Source organism: Terrapene carolina, unplaced genomic scaffold (genome assembly GCF_002925995.2).
Source record: "Terrapene carolina triunguis isolate 2854851 unplaced genomic scaffold, T_m_triunguis-2.0 Scaffold50393, whole genome shotgun sequence".
NCBI classification, from domain to species: Eukaryota; Metazoa; Chordata; order Testudines; family Emydidae; genus Terrapene; species Terrapene triunguis.
In genome coordinates, this window is record NW_020714744.1 from 1 (window position 1) to 18,607 (window position 18,607).

General features: G+C 40.7%; 1 protein-coding gene across 1 annotated transcript; it reads left to right on the top strand.

The window, feature by feature from the left end:
- Positions 1-384: 384 nt before the first annotated feature.
- On the top strand, positions 385-18,590 carry LOC115271571 (cytoplasmic dynein 1 heavy chain 1-like; the record flags this gene model as incomplete). Its single annotated transcript, XM_029914417.1, has 24 exons — positions 385-471; positions 846-1,079; positions 1,825-2,031; positions 2,114-2,235; positions 4,176-4,341; positions 4,569-4,732; positions 5,071-5,200; positions 6,796-6,929; positions 7,249-7,363; positions 7,524-7,685; positions 7,770-7,984; positions 8,126-8,330; positions 8,505-8,678; positions 8,783-8,902; positions 8,988-9,108; positions 10,784-10,848; positions 12,819-13,034; positions 13,142-13,243; positions 15,117-15,329; positions 15,505-15,632; positions 16,170-16,323; positions 17,782-17,928; positions 18,017-18,167; positions 18,401-18,590. Coding segments are annotated over exons 1-24 (3,722 nt in total), but the record flags the coding sequence as incomplete, so codon positions are not given.
- Positions 18,591-18,607: the final 17 nt, after the last annotated feature.

The following is an 18,607-nucleotide window of genomic DNA, read 5'->3' on the forward strand; positions in this document are numbered from 1 at the left end:
ACTGGTGACTAAAGCTCTTGAACATGCTTTCAAGTTAGAGCATATCATGGACCTCACTCGCTTGCGCTGTCTTGGTTCATTGTTCTCTATGTTGCATCAGGCTTGCCGCAATGTAGACCAGTACAATGCAAACCATCCCGACTTCCCTATGCAGATAGATCAACTGGAGCGTTATATCCAGGTAAAGTAAATACTGCAGTAAAGTGATCTGAAAGCCTAAAGATGAACACAGTTACCAGGCTCTCCTTGTATTTTCTTCAGCTGTCCTTCGAACACAAATAATACTTTTTTGCATTTGTGTGGACTAATCTTTCTCTTGTCTTCCATCAGAGATACCTGGTCTATGCAATACTGTGGTCACTCTCTGGAGATAGTCGTCTGAAAATGAGAACAGAGCTGGGAGAATACATTAGGAGAATCACCACTGTACCATTGCCCACAGCACCCAACATACCCATAACTGATTATGAGGTAACAGCCTCTTGTACTTCGTATAGGTTAAAAACCTAATTCCTAAGGAAACAAAACCAGAATGACACTATTTCTAAATTAACCTCTCTCAATGGGATTAAATCAGTATCTCACAAGTTAGCTCAAGGCAAGCCACTCTACATTTGATTTTTTGTTTGTTTGTTTGTTTGTTCAGTTGGTACATAATGTACTGTGTAGTCCAAGCTTCTTCTAAACTAGTCCCACAGCATCAAATTTGCAGGTGTTAAAAGCTTAACTGATTTAACAGATTAAAGCATGAAGTTGTGTAAAATAAGCTGGGGTTGTGATGAGAACCCCATTGGAACCCATTTCTCTACTAAATTTATACATTAACTATATTTCTGTTCACCTAGGTGTCGATTACAGGTGAGTGGGTCCCATGGCAGTCCAAGGTTCCTCAGATTGAAGTTGAGACACACAAGGTTGCTGCTCCTGATGTTGTAGTACCAACCCTAGATACCGTCCGCCATGAAGCTTTGCTGTATACTTGGCTAGCGGAACACAAACCCCTGGTGCTCTGTGGCCCACCAGGTTCTGGAAAGACTATGACCCTTTTCAGTGCTCTCAGAGCCCTCCCTGATATGGAGGTAACTATTCTGTTTATATGTACGTTATTGAATAATTGCAAATGTATAACAAGTAAAAGCTGCCTACAAGGTTACTCTAATGATTACTGCAACACCTCTCTACTTACATGGTAAAAACTTCATTGTATCAGAGCTCTTTGCTCAGCTAAATGAATGTATCCTAACTGTTACTACCTCATAGAGTGTTATAAGATCTGTAAAATGGGAGTGGAAACTGAAGCAGAAATTAGTGTCTTGCCCATAGTCACCAGGAAGATCTAGACTCTTCCTAACTCCAGGAGTCCCTTCATGTCAAGGCCATCTATTGTTCCTTTCTAACTAGCACCAGTAGTACTGGCTTTTTTTTTTTTTTCACTTGTTTAGTATTAAATCAAAAGTATTTCGAGTTCAGGTGGCTGTTCCGTCTAGGTATGAGTGTTTAAACCAGTTAACAGTGTTGAGAGACGGTATGTATTCTAACAAGTGGGTACAACTGGCAGATAACAGACTTTGATGACAGTCTATAAGGAATTTTACATATCTGTAGTGATCCAAATACTTGTGTAAACAGCATCCAGTGATCAGTATCTAGTCAACCTACAGCATATATTTTCAATCTGAAGGCCAAGTTGTAACATATATTTGTTACTGAGGAATGATAATCTACTGAAACTTGGTTCTAAGACTTTAAACTATTAAAATGTATCAAATGTCTTCATGGATTTACCTCTTTCACCCTTGGTTTTTGTTTTTTTTTTTTTTTAAGGTGGTTGGACTTAACTTCTCTAGTGCTACTACCCCAGAGCTACTTTTGAAAACTTTTGATCATTACTGTGAGTACAGGCGTACACCTAATGGAGTGGTGCTGGCTCCTGTGCAGCTAGGAAAGTGGCTGGTGCTGTTCTGTGATGAAATCAACTTGCCAGATATGGATAAGTATGGCACGCAGAGAGTCATATCCTTCATTAGACAGGTTTGTTTTGTTGTGAAACTAAGGATTATACTATTATATTATTATGGGAACTTTCTTGTATTAAAACAATTCCCTCATTCAGATGGTGGAACATGGAGGTTTCTACCGTACATCGGATCAGACCTGGGTGAAATTAGAGAGGATTCAGTTTGTTGGAGCTTGTAACCCACCTACCGATCCTGGAAGGAAACCACTTTCACATAGGTAAATACTATTCTGAAGCTACTAAAACTATAGTCCTGATCTGCAAAATGGAGTATCTGATGCCTTTACATTCTAATACTGGAATCCATTTGTAGCCTTAAATATTGGTTTAAAAATACCTTGCATCCAAATGAGCTGCTCATTAATGGTCTAGCAAGCTCCTGTTGATCTTCAATAAGTCTTGGAGCACGGGAAGTTCCGAAGACTGGAAGAAAGCTGCTAAAATGCCAGTTTTAAAAAAGGGTAAATGGGATGACCTAGATCCCAGCCAAAATAATGGCGTGGCTGATACAGGACTTGATTGCCCTCTTTTAGTTAACAATGTAACTAATACAAATCAACATGGGTTAATGGAAAATAGATCCTGTCAAACTAACTTTGTTGTTTTTGATGAGATTGCAAGTTTAGCTGATAAAGGTAATAGTGTTGACATAATATACTCACTTAGGTAAGGCATTTGACCTGGTACTGTATGGCAATTTGGTTTAAAAACAAAAACAAACTAGAATGATATAAAAGTAACATGGCACCCATTAAATGGATTAAAAACTGGCTAGCTGATAAGTCTCAAAATGTAACTATTAACGGGGAGCCATTATTGAGTGGGCTTGTTTCCATTAGGGTTGCACAGGGATTGGTTCTTGGCCATATGATATTTAACATCTTTATCAGTTACCTGGAAGAGAACAAAATAATCACTGTTTGCAGAGGACCCAAAAATGGGAGGATGGTAAATAATGACGAGAACAGGTCACTGATTCACAGCAATCGGTGTCACTTGGTAAACTGGGCGCAAGCAGTTAATATGCATTTTAATAAAGCTAAATATAAATGTATACATCTAGGAACAAAGAAGGTTGGCCATACTTACAGGTTGGGGGACTCTATCCTGAGAGAGGTTTGGGGATCATGGTGGATAATCAGTTGAACTTGAGCTCCCCGCTGAACATGGAACACTGTGGCCAAAAGAGCTAATGCAATCCTGGGATGCTTAAATGGGGATCACAAATAGGAATAAAAAGGCTTACTTGATCTCTGTATTCGGCACTGGTGTGACCACTGCTGGAATCTGTGTCCAGTTCTGGTGCCCACAATTCAAGAAAGATGTTGACAAATTGAAGAGAGTTCAGAGAAGAGCCACAAGAATGATAAAGGATTAGAAAACGTGTTTTTTTTATAATGATGGACTCAAAATGCTCAAGCTATTTAGCTTAACAAAGAATAGGTTAAGGAGGGACTTGATTGGTCTCTAAGTACCTACATGGGAAACAAATATTTAATAATGGGCTCTTCAGCTTCCAGCCACTGGATCATGTTATACCTTTCTTTGCTAGACTGAAGCTAGACAACTTCAAACTGGAATCAAGGCATACATTTTTAACAGTGAGAGTAATTAGCCATTGGAATAACTTACCAAGGGTGAATTCTGCATCATTCACAATTTTTAAATCGAGATAGTAGCATTTTTTTCTAAAAGATGCCCTGGGAATTATTTTGGGGAAGTTCTACCACCTGTTTTATATGGGAGGTTAGACAAGATTTCTTCTGGCCTTAGAATCTATGAAGAACACAGACTGTACTCCATTCACATTCCTGTACTTCAAAGAGGACTTTGTTTTAGCCAACGGGGTGGTGGCTAAGGTGAGTGCTGAACATTACTCACTTCAGAGGCTGAGAATGCTGTTGTGAAATTAATAGTTATTTTTACCCTATGAAACAAGCAGCTTGGATCAGAAACAAACCGATATGATGTGATATTGCAGAGTACAAGTCAGTAATTGACTCTCCTACTTTGACTTTTAGTGGCTTAATTTGAGATGAAATCTCCACCAAGGATGGCAGTTGTTTTGAATATTGAAAATAGATAGGTCAGGTCTAGTCTAGCTGAGTTGGATGAAGTCTTTCCTGGTATGAACACTAAGCTATTGGACCTCTTTCAGGTTTTTACGCCATGTCCCTGTGGTGTATGTGGACTATCCTGGACCAGCTTCACTTACTCAGATATATGGAACATTCAATCGTGCAATGCTGAGGCTTATCCCATCGCTCCGCACATATGCAGAACCTCTTACTGCTGCCATGGTAGAGTTCTACACAATGTCACAGGTAACTTGCTCTACACACTATTCCCAACTTCTGCTGACTAGTCCTCTTTCCTTGTTACTTTGCCACTTTAGATAAATCCCAGTGCTTTTTGTTTTGGCCTGCTGCCTGCTTACCCTGTTTTTATTAGCAGTTGTGAGATGGGGGCATGAGAAGCATTGTTTGCATGTTAATTATTGTTGCATAACTTTATCCCATTAGATACTATACCCAGTGTTTTGAATTTTTAGGAAAGGTTCACCCAGGACACACAGCCACACTACATTTATTCACCTCGTGAAATGACTCGATGGGTGAGAGGTATCTCTGAAGCCTTAAGACTATTAGAAACCTTACCTGTTGAAGGCCTTATTAGGATTTGGGCACACGAAGCCTTGCGTCTCTTCCAAGACAGGTAAAGAAACTATGGAAATAGTATTAAAAGTACAAATTGTAGAAATGAACAAAAGTTTAAGTTCATAAAATAAGTGCCACCTACAAAGGCTTATACACATAACCTAAATATGAAGAATAATACCTTTGTGGATTTGAAATCTAGTTCTCTAAGCTCAGGGTAAGAGCAGTGTCTGTTGGATTGCTAAGTAGTTCCAAGTAGATAGAACTGACCTATATGTACAATAGTATTACCCTTTGCCTTAACTTGCTATTTATAGTACTTGGTGTGTCCTTCACATGTATCTGTTTTTAATAGGTGTTGCATGCTTGCTTGTAACTGTGTCTCTCTCTAACTAGACTTGTGGAAGATGAGGAGAGACGTTGGACTGATGAAAACATTGATATGGTAGCTCTGAAACATTTCCCCAACATAGACAAAGAGAAAGCTATGAGCAGACCCATCTTGTACAGCAATTGGCTGTCAAAGGTAAAGAGGGATATCTCAATAGAAGCCTTGATATTGGCAGTTGCAGACACAAAGTATCAGAATAAGAGAGTGAATCTTTGCCAACCACTTCTCTTAGGCAGCGCTTCTTCTAGCATACTAAGCACAGTCCATGATGTGATGGAATTTACCTTTGACAATAAGGATTGCTAACCATTTGGAGTTGGTAAGCAAACACATTTGATGCGGCATGGCATGATGGGTATCCAGCACATAGCAGAACCTGTCCGGGTACCAAGGGAGTAGAACTGTGAATTAGAAGGCAGAGCATATACCCAAACAGGAACTCATCTAGAATATTGAGGGTAACAATTGCAGAAAGTATCTTGGGGTCTTGGACTAGTGCAGTTAGAAGATGTAGGTTGTCTCTTTGGCTTGTTTAACAAATAAGCCAATGGTGTCCGTAACCACACTGGCTAACTAATGACTCAAAGGAGAAGTGCCACCCACTGAGTCACAAGCTTCATTTCCTAGCATCCTGGTTTTCCCTTGGTCTCCCAAGTGATGTTAGTCAGATCATTGCATAACTTGATCTGAGGTATGACCCAAGGTGGTATGATTGTGGAGTACAAGCATACTCAATCTTGTATCTGGCTATATGCTTTCAGAACAATAAATGCCATAGTTGTCTCATAACGAACAATAATGTCTGATCAATAAACTGTTCGTGGCCTTAGATTTTCTTCTGCTCCCCCCCGCCCCAATCCTTTATATGGCTTCAACTGTTGCAGTTGACTTCAAGAAACAATTGTGTAATGCTAATATGTGATTGTAAAGCTCGTCGCTCTGAATGTTTTAGGGTTTGCTTTTCAACGTCCAAGCAGGTATTCATAAATCTACTTCTGTGCCTGCTGGCTAAATGTGCTCCTGTCTGTTTAGACTTATGAAAATGCACTTAACATACATGCACCCAGTGTATTAGGTAACATACCTCAAACAAGTTGAGCCATATGTGTATTCAAATCAGGAATTTGCAGTGATGGTAAAAGTGCCAAGGAGCACAAATACCTATCTACCTGGGAATTTTCTGGCACTTATGGAATATACTGACTTATATTGCCTCTGAAAGTAAGCAGTAGATCATTTTAAATGCCTTACGTTACAGTGGCTCTGCAGACATGATGCATTTTCTATTTGTGCATTGATTTAAATGCAGCATCTGAGCTGTTGTGCAAACTAGTTTTTTCAACTTAAAGTGAAAGTCTGAACTATGCTGCTAAGAGGCACAGCACAGAACTCCTAGCCAGGGGGGGAGTGGGGTGAGGTGGGGGGAACTTAAGGTAGCTTTGAGCCTTAATGGGTTGTCTAAATTGTGCAAGCCAGTTCCCAGGTGCCTGGAGAAATTCTGGGCAGCACTGCTGCCATGGCATGTGACATTATAGGCCCTGCCTGTGGCACATGCTACATCAGAGTCTGAGGGGTTCCCTGTGGCTGTCATCCTCAATTCTTGAGTTGGGAATTCGTGTCACTCCAGCCCCTTTATCCAGCACAGAGGGGTCAGCAGGGTTAGAATCTCTCCCTTAGTCTTAAATTCTAGTCTTAGATCTTTTGCTTACATATTGGCCTCCTTATTCTAGGATTATATCCCAGTGGATCAGGAAGAGCTGAGAGACTATGTAAAAGCCAGGCTGAAAGTGTTTTATGAAGAAGAACTTGATGTGCCACTAGTGCTGTTCAATGAAGTTTTGGATCATGTGCTAAGAATTGACCGGTAAGCTGAATTTCCAACTTCTGGGTTTGTCTAGTTTGAATTGTAAAACAAATCTGTATTCAGACTAGTCCAGAATGGCACACCAGTTTATACTGGTGTTCTACTTGGGAGAGGCATTCTGTAAAGGGAGCACTGCAAGGTTGGAATTGTAGCAGACTGAGAAATATTGCCAATAGTCACTTCAGTGTGCCCCCGAACCAGTCACAGTACTAAAAAAAAAAACCAGGTTAAGTTTGCAAGGAAAGGAGGTTTAGAAATGTTGTGGCTAATTCACAATTTATCAAGCAGTAAACTTACTTGAAGTACCAATCTCTTTCAGAATCTTCCGCCAGCCTCAGGGTCACTTGCTTCTCATTGGAGTTAGTGGAACAGGGAAAACTACTCTCTCACGATTTGTGGCTTGGATGAATGGTTTAAGTGTTTACCAAATAAAGGTTGGTTTAGTTCTATCACTCAACAAAAAAATTGACTGTTAAAGCTTGCAGTTGTCTTGCAGATATTCTATCTTTGGTAAGATAAATGTATAAAGATAAGTCATTGTGTGGGACGATAAGGGCTAAAAAAAGATCAGTAACTATTGCTAAATCTTTATAGGTTCATAGAAAATACACAGGTGAAGACTTTGATGAAGATCTGAGAACGGTCTTCAGACGCTCTGGCTGCAAGAATGAGAAAATAGCATTTATAATGGATGAGTCAAATGTACTGGATTCTGGATTCTTGGAAAAAATGAATAATCTTCTGGCCAATGGAGAGGTAACTTGAGTAAATCTGTGTAAAGTAGCAGTTATGCAGGGAAAATCAAGCCTTTAAGAAAAATATACTTATTTCCTGGATTAGGTTCCTGGTCTCTTTGAAGGAGATGAATATGCCACCCTTATGACTCAATGTAAAGAGGGAGCACAGAAAGAAGGTTTAATGCTAGATTCACATGAAGAACTGTACAAATGGTTCACCAGTCAAGTTATTCACAATCTCCATGTTGTGTTCACCATGAACCCATCTTCTGAGGGCCTGAAGGACAGAGCAGCTACTTCTCCATCTCTCTTCAACAGGTAACTTACTTACTTTGTTGTAGGTTAGCTCCCAGAGTATCTTAACACTTCAGGTCTGTCTTTTTTTAATTAAGAATATTGTTAATACCCTCTTGAAAAAAGAAATTTTGGAAGTTGTAATACGTCTTGTCCTGTCTGCAGGTGTGTCTTGAACTGGTTCGGAGACTGGTCAACTGAAGCACTGTACGAAGTTGGCAAAGAGTTTACAAGCAAAATGGATCTTGAGAAGCCAAACTACATTGTGCCAGACTATATGCCAGTTGTGTATGAGAAGTTACCACAACCGCCATCACATAGGGAAGCTATTGTAAATAGTTGTGTATTTGTTCATCAGACCCTTCATCAGGTGTGTTCTGCCATGCTACTCAGATCTCTAATGTCATGTTCTAGTGGACTGACGCAAGTTCAGTACAACAGTGTTGCTGCTGTGACGGTTTTGAGTTTAAAAAAATCTAGATATTATATAATCCTAATCTTTTATATATACTAACTTTTGACAAAATCTTTTTCCTTTGGGAAGGCTAACGCTCGTCTAGCAAAATGGGGAGGCAGAACTATGGCCATCACACCACGTCACTATTTGGACTTCATCAACCATTATGTCAACTTGTTCAATGAGAAAAGGAGTGAGCTGGAGGAACAGCAGATGCATTTGAATGTTGGCCTTAGAAAGATCAAGGAAACTGTTGACCAGGTACATACCTTTAAACTTTGCTTTTTAATATAAAATTAGAGCTATTAAAACACTTTAAAACTGAGTTTAGTCTGTACAGACTCTAATCTTACCATTCATGTCAGGTGGAAGAACTGCGTAGGGACTTGAGAATAAAGAGCCAGGAGTTGGAAGTAAAGAATGCAGCAGCTAATGACAAGCTGAAAAAAATGGTGAAGCATCAGCAAGAAGCTGAGAAGAAAAAGGTGAAATCAAAGCTTTCTTTACCTTTTGCACATGTACAGTATATTTAGAAATAATATCTTAAAGGTCGCACAATCTTTCTCTTAGGTTATGAGCCAAGACATTCAAGAGAAGCTGCACGAACAGCAAGCAGTAATTGCAGATAAGCAAATGAGTGTGAAGGAGGAGCTAGACAAAGTCGAGCCTGCTGTCATTGATGCTCAGAATGGTAAGTCAACACTGACAAATAACTACAGCATGCCATCCTTTAGGGGTTTGGGGCTGATCCAAAGGCTCTTGAAGTCAGTGGGAGTGCTTCCATTTGCTTCAGTGAACTTTGGGTTCATCCCTTTATCAGCAGTATCTTAATCTTTAGTGTGGCAGCAGTAGAAAGGAAAATAGTTCACTAGCACTACTGAGCTTCCAAACTTCCAATTATTGCTACTGTAGACTTGCATTCTAAGCAGTATTTTTATTAAACTTTGCGCAATAAACTGTCTTAATGGTTCACTGTTTTTTGCCAAGCTTTGCTAGATTTACTTACTATCTTTCAGTATACCAGGGTACATTAGAATTGGAACTCCTGAAACAGGAGTAGGTCAACAAACGCTAGGAAATTTCTGGTATGCAGTAATATGGTCCACATAGTCAGTTAGTCTACAGCACGCTAGCTTGCTGTGCTCTTAGACACCAGCTTGTTGCTCACTGTTTTCTAGACAAACCCCTAACGTGTTCTGTTTCTGCTGCTGCTGCCTCTTAAGAGATAGCAGTGTCCAGTTCATGGAATTAGTGATTTAATAAACGCTACATAAGTATCGTGAATGGAAATACTACCTACAACTTAGTTACTCAAGACTTGGTTACAATGGCTTATCAGTGGGTTGCATAAGAGGAGGAAGGACTTCTAACTCACTATTTGCCTAGGTATACGGCCTCTCGCTGTAGAGGCACAGCCTTGTTTTTAGGCTCCTGTGAACTCAACATAGCTGCCACGTGCAAACTCTTGCTCTTGTAGTGGTACTTGGAGGCCTCTGATAGTTCAGCTTGCTCTCTCTCACATGAGCATACTGGTGGAGAGTTTTCAAAATGTGGAAACCATTTGGTTTTTACAAGAGAGGTTTAATTCATTTTAGATGTTACCTGAAGCTTAAAAATCTCTCAACAATGTCAATGAAGATTTGCTAATTCCTGTCCTTACTGTTTTGCTGTCTTTTCTTCCTTTTTCTCCCCTATCAATACTCTTCCTTTCTCCTGCTCGATCTGGCTTGACCACTGTGATTAACTGTAAAATCAATAAAGCAGCAGCAACTGGTAGAGGTCCGTTCTATGGCCAACCCACCTGGAGCAGTGAAGCTAGCACTAGAGTCCATCTGTCTACTATTGGGTGAAAGTACAACTGACTGGAAACAGATACGTTCCATCATTATGAGGGAAAACTTCATTCCAACTATTGTAAACTTTTCTGCTGAGGAGATCAGGTGAATAACTGCAGGTACCGAGCTATTGCTGGGAATATAAATAAATTGTTCACAAGATTTTCACAATAGAAATCTTACTAGTAGTCACAATTGGTGATGTTAGGGTTTGGTTTCTACCTCACAAAAAGCAGAATTCATCTCGTGTGTGTGCAGAATCTCCACCTTTTATGCAGAGAACAAAATATCAAACTCTGTCATATATTCATGAAGATGATGATCTATCAGGGAGAAGATGTGCATCTCAGAGCTAAATTTTGCTCTTAAAATAAATTTTAAAGTATAGTCTGAGTAGCACATACTGCCATCAGAGCACTGGAGTATAGACTATTCCCAGTAATTGAACTTAAATTTCTTTCATTATTTCCCAGCAGTAGCCTTAAATCCCTGATTGTTGCATGCTGAATCCCTTTTTCATCCCCTTAATAGCTGTGAGCTCTATAAGGAAGCAGCATCTTGTTGAAGTAAGAGCAATGGCCAACCCTCCTGCTGCAGTAAAACTGGCTTTATAATCAATCTCTCTCTTGTTGGGTGAGGAGACAAATGACTAGAGAAAGACAGACCAATTATTCTCAGAGATAATTTCATCAGCAGCATTGTCAACTTTAATACTGAAGATCTAAGGCAGTGGTTCTCAAACTTTTGTACTGGTGACCCCTTTCACATAGCAAGCCTCTGAGTGTGACACCCCTCCCCCCCCCCCCCATAATTTAAAAAACTTTTTTATATTTAACACCATTATAAAAGCTGGAGGCAAAGCAGGGTTTGGGGTGGAGGTTGATAGCTTGTGACACCCCATGTAATAACCTTGCGACCCCCTAAGGGGTCCCGACCCCCAGTTTGAGAACCACTGATAAGGTATTGGTTTTAGTTTATCTACTGTAGTAAAGGGGCAACTTCCTCTCAGTAACTCTGCGCTGAGAGATTCAGCACTTGCACACATGCTGTGTCAAACATAACTCTTCTTTTGCAGTGATTCCATCCGGGAAAAGATGAAGAAGAATTATATGTCAAATCCAAGTTACAATTATGAAATCGTAAACCGAGCATCCTTAGCATGTGGTCCCATGGTAAAATGGGCAATTGCACAGGTAACTCATCTTCAGTAGATGCGCCAATGTAGAATGCTTCAGTGTTGTGGGAAATCTAACACCTAGTGATAAGTGCAAGTTCTAAGGTGCTGGAAATATGCAAGGACTCAGAATTGGCAGACTTCCATCACTCAAAGATCTGTGGCATCTTGTCTAGCTTGCTATTGTAGAGGTAAAAACAGAAATTGGTCTCAAGTGAACATGCAGAGTAAGGTGCTGAATGTTAGATGGGGGAGGGATAGCTCAGTGGTTTGAGCATTGGCCTGTTAAACCCAGGGTTGTGAGTTCAATCCTTGAGGGGGCCACTTAGGGATCTGGGGCAAAAACAGTACTTGGTCCTGCTAGTGAAGGGAGGGGGCTGGACTTGATGACCTTTCAAGGTCCCTTCCAGTTCTAGGAGATAGGATATCTCCATTAATTTTATTTATTTATTTCTTGAATACTCTGTTAACTGTTCTGTGATTAACAGGATCCTGTAGTACATTTCATAAGAACATGTATATAATGATTGCAACCCTACAACTTACTTTTTCAAAAGACAATTGAAAATCACTGTTTTAATAATAGTGACTAATGGCTGGTCTTTTTGCTCTGTAGCCAGGTTTGTGTACGCACAGACCAGATTTTGTTGCCTTGTTTGATCTCGTTTCCCCCACCTGACAAGGGTGGGGAATGTTGTAGAGCAGTGTGATCATGTCTTATTGAGGGGAGGGCATCTAGCTCTGAAGTAATGTAAATGGCAAGCACAGATGGCATCTCATCCAGCCCTATTCAAAGCCAAGGTTGGTTATTTGTGGGTGTAGGCTTTGGCTGAGGGTTTCCGGGTGGGATTTTAGAAGCTTGAGTAGAGTGCTATTATGGGAAAACTGGAGGGCTTCTTCAGTGGGGGCAGGGGCAGGCTAATCCCAGTGTGCAGGGAAAAGGATACACTAATTTGGTACTTACCCCATAGGATAAGCTTCCCTCTTCTAGCCTTCCAGACTCATTGCAGGATCTCCCCTGCCTTCATCCTACACTCCCTGAAAGAGAGCTCTGGCATCATGGGCAATTGTCTCTGCACTGCACGATTGAATTTGAAATTTGATTGAAATCTGGAGGCTTCTCAAAGAACATCATTCTCGCTTCAGTGAGATGAATAGTGCAGTTCACACCTCTTGGCTGTTTCAGGCCACCTGCAGACTCAAAATAGTGAATCAGTTTAAGTAGAAGACTAGAAACTTAACCTTTTTAAAATGAAAGTCTGAATACCTAAAATCCTGAGGGGTGCCCTCAATCCATAAAAAAATTATGCTTGCTGACTTGCATGGTCCCAAGTCACGTGGTAAGTTCCATTCTAGAAAGTATCTAGAACTGACTGTTCACATGTTTCACAGCTGAATTATGCTGATATGTTGAAGCGAGTAGAACCCCTCCGCAATGAACTACAGAAACTGGAGGATGATGCCAAAGACAATCAACAGAAAGCTAATGAGGTAGAACAGATGATTCGTGATCTCGAGGCCAGTATTGCTCGCTACAAGGAAGAGTATGCAGTGCTGATTTCGGAGGCTCAAGCAATTAAGGCGGACCTGGCTGCAGTTGAAGCAAAAGTGAGAATACTCAATGTACCATTTTGTCCATTTTACTGACTTTTCTTTAATGTTTCAGGGGGTGGGAATAGTGGCTTTCAAACATTCTGTATACCTTTCTAACACAGAATGCTTTAATGGCCTCTCTACACAACAGTTTGCCTTTCAATATGTTTCCTCCTTTGGACTTCTTACAAAGAGCTTTGCTGACCATTGATAAACAGACCAGAGTGAGGATTGCTCTTCCAGTCACTGCCTCATGCTGGGCACCCAATTAAATTGGCAATCTGTCTGATCAGGACTAGGCTAGCAGGTGGGATGTTACTCAACCAAGGAAAGCTAGCATAGGTAAAGCAAAGCCAGTCCTCTTTCACAAGCACAAAATTCACCCATTAAAATGATCAATTCTGTAAGTCTCAAATGTGTTTCAGAGGAATTGTGATTACTTAATGTTTTTAATAGAGTTGAGTGTCTGCCTTTTCTCATATTTTAAAACTATCTTGCAGGGTAACTGCTATATTAATGTTCTCTTCAGACAAGACTAGTGAAGTCAGGTTAAACGGTCCATACAAATGTCCTCTTATTTTTTGGTTCCTTAAGCTGCACTGATGGAATCATAAAAATGTAGGGCTGAAAGTGAACTCGAGTCCAGCCCCCTTTGCTGCAGCAGGGTAAAATAAACCTCCTTTATCCTTGACAGGTGTCTGTCCAATCTGTTTTTTTTTTTTAAATGTCCAATAATGGGAATTCCACAACCTCCCTTGGAAGACTATTCCGGAGCTTAACTACTTATAGTTGGAAAGTTTTTTTCCTCATATCTAATCTATATTTCCCTTGCTGCAGATTAAGCCCCTTGCTTCTCAACCTACCTTAAGTGGACACGGAGAACAATTGATCAGTCCTCTTTAGAACAGCCCTTAACATATTGGAAGACTTTCACCGTGGTTGTCTTTTTCTCGAGGCCAAACATGCCCAGTTTTTTAACCTTTTCTCATAAGACAGGTTTTCTAAACATTTAATCATTTTTGTTGTCCTTCTCTGGAAATTCTCCAACCTGTCCACATTTTTCCTAAAGTGTGATATCCAGAACTGGACACAGTAATCCAGCTGAGCCATGATTGCTGTATAGACTGGGACCAGTACCTCCCAGGTCTGTCTTACAACACTCCTGTTAATACGTTCCAGAATATTAACCTTTTTTGCAGCTGCACCACATTGATCACTCATATTCAATTTGTGATCCGATATAACCCCCAGATCCTCTTCAGCCTAGCCACCTAGATCCTAGCCCAGGGGTGGCCAACCTGTGGCTCTGGAGCCCCATGCGGCTCTTCAGAAGTTAATGAGGCTCCTTGTATTGGCACTGACTCCAGGGCTGGAGCTACAGGCACCAACTTTCCAATGTGCCGGGGAGTGCTCACTGCTCAACACCTGGCTCTGCCCCAGGCCCTGCCCCCACTCCACCCCTTCCCGCCCCCTCCCCTGAGTCTGTCGTGCCCTCGCTCCTCCCTCTCCTGCCCAGAGCCTTCTGCACGCCACGAAACAGCTGATCGGGAGGTGCAGGGAGGTGCTGATCCGCAGGGCTGCCTGTGGGCAGTAGGAGCGGAGGGTGGGAGTGGGGAGCTCATGGTAGGCTGCTGACATATTACTGTGGCCCTTTGGCAATGTACATTGGTAAATTTTGGCTCCTTCTCAGGCTCAGGTTGGCCACCCCTGTCCTAGCAGTTATTCCCTGTTCTGTAGTTTGGCATTTATTCTTTTTTCCCCTTCCTGAATTTCTCTTGCGGAATTCAGATCAGTTCTCCAATTTGTCAAGGTTGTTTTGCATTCTAATCCTGTTTTCCAAAATGTTTGCAATCCTTCTGTCCCTTTCCACTACCAGAACCATAAAATTCATAGCCCAAGAATACTAACAACCAAACTTCCAGAGTTGTGCATGCACTCATAGTTGTTTTCTGGACATACGTAATTCTGAAAATTTGGGTCAAAAGTCTGGTGTGTTGGGCACACTTGTCTGTCCGTATAGGTTGCAAATGCGATAATTATGGGAGCCTTCATTTTGAATAAAGATGTATATTATATTGACCATTCCTTAATTTCTAGGTAAACCGTAGCACTGCACTCTTGAAGAATCTGTCTGCTGAACGTGAAAGATGGGAGAAGACAAGTGAAACCTTCAAGAACCAGATGTCCACTATTGCAGGAGACTGTTTGCTTTCAGGAGCTTTTATTGCTTATGCTGGGTACTTTGACCAGCAAATGCGACAGAACTTGTTCACTACATGGTCCCATCACTTGCAGCAAGCAAATATCCAGGTAAAGATTGCTCCACAATTACTAATGTCATGACTACCACAAGTGTTAACATTGATTGTAATGAGTTACTGCTTCGTAAAGGGGAAATCACAAGGTGTTCACAAAAGATAAAGATCAAATTTGATCAAACTTTGGGCTCTCTTTGGGCAAGTAATAATAATGTTTTACTCTTCAGTTCCGTACAGACATTGCAAGGACAGAATACCTTTCCAATGCAGATGAGCGTCTTTGCTGGCAAGCAAGTTCTCTACCTGCAGATGACCTGTGCACAGAAAACGCTATCATGCTTAAGCGGTTTAATAGGTACTTCATTTGTACAATAAGTACAGAATGTATGGGGATAAACTTAACAATGGATCGGTGCACAGAACTCCCACTGAAGTCAATGGAATTTGCACACACCTATCAAAAGGAAAACTTGATTGAAACTTTATCATCCAACTGAATATAAATGCTTTGAGAGAATTTTGAGCACTGTCTGATATCTACATAGTACCCATGATAGCAAATTAAATGCAAGTCTTAATAATCTCCTTCCCTTGTGTTTATAAGCAAAACAACTTGCATCTTTAGTATACTTCACTATTATACCAACTTAGCTCAAACTGAAACTGTTAGTCTGTATTGACTGAAACAGTAAAGTACCCTTTTGATAATTGTATCTAGTTAGATCATTTAACTATGTTATCGTCTCCAAACAATGACCCTCCATATTTCATTACATGAGCCCACATTCTCCAAAAAAGATTTAGAATATTAACTCAACCTGAGTGGACTAAATGGCTTCTATCAGAAGCCTTAAATCAGTCATATGATGGAAATATTTTTTCACTAATTTAGGTATCCACTGATCATTGATCCTTCTGGACAAGCCACAGAGTTCATTATGAATGAATACAAGGACCGTAAGATCACTCGTACTAGCTTTTTGGATGATGCTTTCAGAAAGAACTTGGAAAGTGCACTGAGATTTGGTAACCCTCTACTCGTCCAGGTTAGTCTCTTGTTTACATAAATTAAAAAAAAATTGTGGTTACATTTCCTAGGAAGTACACTTGAAATCTTCACTTGCTGGGGCTTAGTTTTATTGCTGCTCTGGCAATTCTGTGCTTTTCAGGTAATGAATAAATGAAGGTCCTTGTATAGACAATGGATCAAAATGCAGCAAAGATCATCATCTTCCTTACCTGTTGTTCTAACCACATTGCTCCCTCTCTCCTACCATATCAAGGTCAAATTTAAAGGCCTTTCTCAGGTGTGCCCCTTGCTACTTAATAATTTGTCACCTATTGTGCCCCTTCTGATTTGACTATCCAGTCTGCTTGTCCACTCCCCTTCAGTGACTCTTTACACACCATCCCTTCTGCACAGAACAGTCCCTACACTGATCTATAATGCTCCTGGTTTTAAAAAAAAATCTTTAAAACTCACTTCTATGGATGTCTGCAGTAAATAGTCAGTGTTGAAATAGCTAGGTTGGAGCAGATGGGAGAAGCCAGATTGGCTTGATGAAAATACAAAAAGGCAAATGTATGCATGTATATAAAAAAGTACATCTGTTTAGAGATGGCACCCATTTCTGTAGTATCCAAGCACCTCACAACACCTTAAGACAGGGGTGGCCAACCTGTGGCTCCGGAGCCACATGCGGCTCTTCAGAAGTTAATATGTGGCTCCTTGTATAGGCACTGACTCCGGGGCTGGAGCTATAGGCACCAATGTGCCAGGGGGTGCTTGCTGCTCAATCCCTGCCCCCACTCCGCCCAGTGCCCCCCACTCTTCCCACCCCACACAGCTGATCGGGAGGTACGCGGAGGGAGGGAGAGGTACTGATCGGCGGGGCTGCCGGTGGATGGGAGAACTGATGGGGGGCTGCTGACATATTACTGTGGCTCTTTGGAAATGTACATTGATAAATTCTGGCTCCTTCTCAGGCTCAGGTTGGCCACCCATGCCTTAAGAAATAAGGATATATTATCCCTATAGCACAGATGGTAAAACTGAGGCACAGATTAATTTACTTTCCAAAGGTGTCGGTTTCCATCACCCTCTTATTGTTTGTGCTTTTAAACTGTGAGGTGCAGGATTCAGGTAACAATGGTAGCATCACTTCTGATTGGGGCCTCTTGGTGCTAGTTATAATCTGATATCTACACAATGAAAACAGCAAAATTAAGAAATCCAAACAGGAAACGTTACTTAGGTATGTAATCCATCATCCAAAATGTCTGAATAGTACTTGATCCTAAAAATTAGCTTATTGTATGGGGAATAACATTGGACTAACAGTAGTTACACACATGACCAAATCTTCATGTGGATTACTACTAGACCTTTTCCCAAGCAGGGGAAAAAATGTGATCCAGATCAAACTTTATTCAAGCTTGTTCCAGCACAGGTCCATTTTAGCTACTGTTCTGTTCATTACTCTCACAATTGTACTGCTGTTTAGGATGTGGAGAGCTATGACCCAATTCTGAATCCTGTGCTGAATCATGAAGTCCGGAGAACTGGAGGTCGAGTGCTTATTACCCTGGGAGACCAAGATATTGACTTGTCACCGTCCTTTGTCATCTTCCTCTCCACCAGAGATCCAACAGTAAGGAACACTTACAAATTTGTTTAGCTTTCAGCAGGGCAGAACACATATTAAGCCAACAAAATGATCCTGATATTTATTTTGATAGGTTGAATTTCCCCCGGATCTCTGCTCTCGTGTTACGTTTGTCAATTTCACAATAACTCGCAGTAGTTTACAGAGTCAGTGTCTGAATGAGGTCCTGAAAGCTGAAAGACCAGATGTTGATGAAAAACGTTCTGACCTCCTTAAACTTCAAGGTAGGTTTCTTAAAAATCAAACCATGAAAATGAGTCATAATTAGTCAGAGAATAAACTTGACAGTCACTCTCTTACTAATATACAGCTATTCTTTTTATAGTTGAGGAATGTGATATTTTGTAACACTATGTTTCAAAGCATACAGGAGATATGACAAACGATATAGAATAAAATGTTTGTATAGGTTATATGCAATGCGTGTGATCACAGATCTCAATTTGTTTTACTTAAGGTGAATTCCAACTGCGTTTGCGGCAGTTAGAAAAATCTCTGCTACAAGCTCTCAATGAAGTGAAGGGACATATTTTAGATGACACAAACATAACTACTTTAGAGACCCTAAAGAAGGAAGCAGCAGAGGTCACCAGAAAAGTAGAAGAGACTGATATTGTCATGCAAGAGGTGGAGACTGTATCTCAGCAGTATTTGCCACTTTCTA